Source organism: Leptonychotes weddellii, chromosome 13 (assembly GCF_054177405.1).
Source record: "Leptonychotes weddellii isolate Sample4059 chromosome 13, ASM5417740v2, whole genome shotgun sequence".
Classification (NCBI taxonomy): domain Eukaryota; kingdom Metazoa; phylum Chordata; class Mammalia; order Carnivora; family Phocidae; genus Leptonychotes; species Leptonychotes weddellii.
Window position 1 is genome coordinate 46,193,722 of NC_138381.1, and position 6,000 is coordinate 46,199,721.

The window sequence follows — 6,000 nt, forward strand, 5'->3', positions numbered from 1 at the left end:
TAACTTGCATATACTCCCTCAGTCTTCACTCTTAAATCTCTACTGTTTATGGAAGAACCACACACTACAGTACAATTTGTAGAAGTCATAACTCTGGCTACAAAAGTAGTTATTATGCCATGTGTCTAAAGAAACCAAATGCATCATCCAACCCAGTGGGCAGAGACCCATGCCTCACCACTCTCATCTCTGAATCAACCAGCTAAGTGGTTTCAGCATGAAGCCTAGGTTTCTGTCAGTCTTTCTCCCTCACAAAATATTCCCAACACTTACGTGTTGTTAATTATTTGAAACCGTTCACCTTTCTTGAATGAAAGGTCTTCTGTAGTTCTAGCTTCATAATCATATAAGGCCACAAATATAGTAACACCACCTATTGGAGCAAAAAAAAAACCCCAAAAAATAAGGTAAATTATATATGTTAACATAAGAGAAAAAAAATGTCAGCAAAAAAGCTTAAGTATAATTTTCTTCCTAATCTCCAGAATCTATTTCTGAATGGAGACTTGGGCAGCTGGAGTTTAAGTTAATAAGACACTCTCTGAAGACCTTCCAGGAAACTACTGCATGCTACAAATTCTAAAGTTCTATACACCTACAGAAACAAATTTAATTTTGATTCATAATAGCAATATCTCTGACTTGGAAACACAAAGTTCAAATCAATTCTTTGGCAGAAAAAGTATTAACAAGTACTACAAACTGGCACTGATCATCTCAATTTCTTATAAACAATGGGTGAACATGTCCATCCTTAAAACTGATCCTTAGTAGCAATAACTAAGGATTTAGTAAGAGTAGTTATTATAATGAACACTTAAAAATGCCTTGTTTTTCTTAAAAATTAAATGATATGGCTGATATGAATTATAAATTCCAAAAATAACTTCATACATAGAATTGTACACAGATGCGTAAGAGATAAGGACACCAAACAACTATTACCTGCAAAGGAAGAGAACAGATTATTTACTGCTCTCCCCTGAGTTCCAGTCATGTATTAACTGCCTATCTGACATCTCTACTTGAATGTCTAACTAAGCAAATGACACTACTATCTAATCAGGTACTGAAGCCAAGTCCCTTTACTAGCACCGTTATTCTACCTCTAAAATACCTCTTTATCTACTTTCTTTTCCAATTCCACTGCTGCCACCCTAATCCAAATCCTTGTTATCTCTGGCTGAGTCTGCTGAGACTGTTAGAGAAGTAGTTTCCTAACCCACTTCTGTACCTGCTTCCTTACATCCATTCTCCACACAGCTAGTTGCCAGAGTGAGGTTTTTAAAAAGGAAATTCAATTATGCAAATCCTTTATTAAAAACTCTTCAATTGCTTCTTCTTCCTTTGAATAAAACCCCAACTTCTTACCAGAGTCTACGAGGTCCTGAGTAATCCTGACTCTTCAATCTCATATTATACAATTCTACCCTCTGGTGTCCTCACTAGTCCTCAAAACCGCCAGGTTCATCTGTACCTCCGAAACTCTGCATTTGGTGTTCTCTCTCCCCAGAAAGCTCTTCCCAGCTCTGTACATATTTAGGTCATTCTCATCAATCAAACCTCAGCTCAAATGTTTTCTTCTCAAGATGGCTTTCCATGATCTTCTAAAGGGCTTTCACCAATCACTCTGGTCAGTTCCCTCATAGCATTTAAGAACCATTAATCATCCTGTTGAGTTGTTTATTCACTAATTATTGTCCAAACTTTGTTATAATGTAAACTCCATTAAGACAAAAACCTTGTTTCTCTTGCTTACAGTTCTCTATAGGTAGCACACAGAGACTCCATCTGTGTTAACAGACGTTACTTCTCACATAAGTAAACTGTTTAGGTAAGTAAGTATGTCCTTAAGTATCAACATTTACTTGCATCATTTTGGATTACTGTCTTTCCCAAACATATAATCCTGAAAATAACTTAAACTTGGCTGATGACTGAGGACACTATTGTGGCCATCTATTACTGAACTATTTAGAGTTAGGGGGTTAGAATTAAGACTGTAATTGACCCTTTGATGTCCATAACTCCTCAAATGAACAGTCTCATAGAATTCACTTATGGCATTCCTCTAGCACTATTACTGGTCTGGAGGTAAGCAGACTGAAAGGACAAATTTATAGTCCAAGCTTATAGAATAGATTCCTTTTTTGCCCCCTCTGGTTGGTAGTAAGGACATGTGTTGCTCAATTTGATGCTGGAAGCTGTTTTGCCAAGCCTAAGATACTCTAAGGCTACTGGAAAGAGATCAAGGACTTGAGTCCTTGATGACATCAACAAACTATTGCTGTATCAAGGAATCCTAGAGCTCACCCTACCTTTTCTAAGCCAGTTATGTTTTGTTACTCAAGGAAAAAAGTATCCTGATCTGGAAACCCCATAAAAGAACTCTTTTTAAAATTTCTGACTACTTTTTTAGAGCATTTCCAGCTCCATGAAAGGTTGTCAGCTGTCACTTCTTGTTCTCTGAAAGGCTATCATAATGTAATAAAAGGAGTTCTGGTACAGGACATTAAACCTGGGCTCTCCTGATTATCTGTGACTCTGAAAAAAAAATTTAACTCTGAGCCTCAGGACTTTTTTTTTTTAAATCAGTATCTGATAGAAAAACTGTATTATCATCACAACAGTGCCATTTAATTAATATTAAGTAACTACTGTAATACTTTAATATTGGATAGTACTTTATAAACCTGAAAAGTTGTAACATTAACATTCTTGAGGGAGGGGTACATGTTTTTAATCTTTATATCCCCAGTGCCTGCCACATAGTAGGCACTTAATAATTACTCGAAAAATGAATTAATGAAATAATTAATGGTATAACCAGTAGATAATCACCAGATTATCACCAAATTTTCAGAACAGTATCATGTATGTCATAAGACTTTAATTTTTATGTTAGAAGCTTTAATTTTCACATAAACTTATTAAGTCCCCAGTAAGTTATTTTTCTTACAGCAGGAAAAAACTTTATGTACTGCCTCCCTAAGGTCACGTTCTCAAGCTGACAATAGAATTGTCCATTTAAATCTCACCTGTTAAACCAGCAGGATATGAACTTGGCACCACTGAGAATGAAGAAGATGCTCCTCCAAAAGGTGTCACCCCTGAGGATCCTCCAAATGGTGTCATGGAAAGACTGCTAAAATTAACAGATGCTCCCTTTGTTGAAGATGATGGTGCCACTGCAGTATGTTCTGCTCCATAATGGCTGACGCTTGTACTGACAGGTTCTGGAGTGTTTTCGGTTCTATATTTAATGGTTGGACTTTTGTTCTCTTTACTTTTAATGCAGCCCATTATCAAATCTACAAGGCGATAGGCAAGTATTTTGAGAAGTGGTTAATATAAAGTATACTTCAAAAATACACAATTCAAAACTTCACTTTAAACAAGGAATTTTTCTCCTGCAAAAGAGTAACATTAATAAAGCAAACAAAAACCTAGACAGCTAAAAACAGTTTCTTCTCCTCATTTATCTTTATTACAATTCTGCTGAAGTATCATTCCAATCATGTCATTCTCCAGCTCAACCACCTTTAATGGTCCAATGACAACATGCCACAGTGTGCTGGGAAAGCCACTGGCTCTGACACCAGAGAGGCCTACGCTTGACTCCTGGCTTCCTACTCAGTAGTGGAGTGATTTCAGGTATGTTGCTCGACCTTTCTGTACCCCAGTTACTTGAAAAAGGGGGATAATATCACCTACTTCATAGGGCTTTCTATGAGGATTAACTTAAACTTATTACAAGTTCTAGACAATATGTGACACATAGTAAGTACTAGCAAATATCAGTTGCACTCCTTCTAACTATACTAGCCCTCTGTATAGAAATATAATCTGAGCCACATATATAATTCTCAATCTTCTAGCAGCCACGTTAAAAAATATAAAAAGAAATAGATAAAACTGATTTTAATAATATATTTTATTTAACCGAGTACATCTAAAATACAATTATTTCAACATGTCATCAATATAAAAAATTCTAGTTTTTTGTTTTTTTTTTTGTACTACGTCTCGGAAATCTGTTAGTATTTTAAACTTACAGTACATCTCAATTTGGACCAGGTACATTTCAAGTGCTCAGTATCTATATGTGGCTAGCAGCTACCATATATAGGACCAGGTGGCTCTGTAACTTTTCCTTATCTACAGTCACACTCCCAATGCTTACCAAATTTGATCCCAATCTATCTTTCCAGCTTTATCTCCCATTATTTCCTCATGCTTATCTACATACACACACTTTCCTGTTTCCCCAGTATATATGCCCTGTGCTTTCCCAAGTTTGTGAGGATTTTACACCTAAAACTTTTCTACCTGCTAAAGTTCTATCCAATCACTGAAGATCATCACAAATGCTACTTTTCCATTGACGTTTTTCCCCACAATTGGCAAAATATCATCTTCCTTAAAACCTCCAATGTACTTTTGGGGAGATTTTTATATGGGACTCCCTCACCTTATTCCATTTGGTATCTTGTTTTTTTGCTTACTGGCCTAATTCCCACCCTATCCCCAAATTACTGGCAATACATTTCTTAAAAAATCAAGAGTTACTCATCTCTTATACACTATCCAGCTTACCAATGTGACTCATATAATAGGTTACTGATATTACAAAATCTGCATTATTATATTCACTTCCTGTGAGAGCACTAAATGGAGATTTCATTAATTCACTTACTTTTAAAGGTCATTCTAATTTTATAGCTTTTCCTTTCTTATGTGGCATTCAAAAGGAAGTAGGTGAGTGATAAGACAACTGCCTCATAAACTCTCAAAAGATGAACATTTACAACCTTGACTATATAACATTTAAAATGTAGCTATACTGCAGTAATCAGACAAGAAATTAGGGGCATCCAAATTGATAAGGAAGAAGTGAAATTCTCACTATTTGCAGATGACATGATATGATATAGAGAAAACTATAAAAAACTATTAGAACTAATAAATGAATTCAGTAAAGTTGCAGGATACAAAATTAATATATGGAAATCTGCTGCATTTCTACACACTAATGATGCAGTAGCATAAAGAGATATTAAGAAAACAATCCCTTTTACAATTACACTAAATAAATAAATAAGTAAATAAATAACTAGGAATAAATTTATCCTAAGAAGTAAAAGACCTGTACACTGAAAACTATAAAACACTGATGAAAGGAACTGAATGCAACACACATGGAAAGGTATACCATGTTCATGGATTAGAAGAATTAATATTAGTAAAATGTCTATAATACCCAAAGCAATCTACAGATTCAGTGCAATCCCTATCAAAATACCAATAGCATTTTCCACAGAATTAGAATCCTAGTATTTGTTGGATGGAACTAAAAAAGACCTAAATGGCCAAAGCAATCTTGAGAAAGAACAACAAAGCTGAGGTATCATAATCCCAGATTTCAAGATATACTACAGAGTTATAGTAATCAAAACAGTATGGTACTGGCACATAAACAAACCCATTGGTCAATGGAATAGAAGAGAGAGCCCCAAAATAAACCCATGCTTATATGGTCAATTGATCTATGACAAAGAAAGAAAGAATATATAATGGGGAAAAGACAGTCTTTCAATAAAGGGTGTTGGGAAAACTGGACAGCTCCATGCAAAAGAATAAAACTGGACCACTTATACTATACAAAAAAAAAACCAAAAAAACACCCTCAAAAAACCAAAAAAAAACAAAAAAACCCAAAACCAAACTCAAAATGTATTAAAAACCTAAATGTGAGACCTGAAACCATAAAACCCCAAAAACAAAAACAACACAAGCAGTAATCTCTTTGACATCAGCCCTAGCAACATATTTTTGGATAGGTCTCCTGCAAGGGAAACAAAAGTAAACATAAACTATTGGGACTACACCAAAATAAAAAGCTTTTTTTGCACGGCAAAGGAAACCATCAACAAAATAAAAAGGCAACCCAGTGAATGGAAGAGGATATTTGCAAGTTATATATCTGATAAGGGGTTAGTA

General features: G+C 35.1%; 1 protein-coding gene across 1 annotated transcript in view; it reads right to left on the bottom strand.

The window, feature by feature from the left end:
* Positions 1-6,000, bottom strand: part of YES1 (YES proto-oncogene 1, Src family tyrosine kinase) — a 212,791-nt gene that overhangs the window by 21,209 nt on the left and 185,582 nt on the right. The window contains exons 2-3 of the mRNA XM_081801548.1: positions 3,039-3,311; positions 274-373 (exon numbers count right to left, since the gene is read on the bottom strand). Coding sequence (XP_081657674.1) covers positions 274-373; positions 3,039-3,303 — 365 coding nt within the window. The 5' untranslated portion in view covers positions 3,304-3,311. The remainder of the gene's footprint in view (positions 1-273; positions 374-3,038; positions 3,312-6,000) is intronic.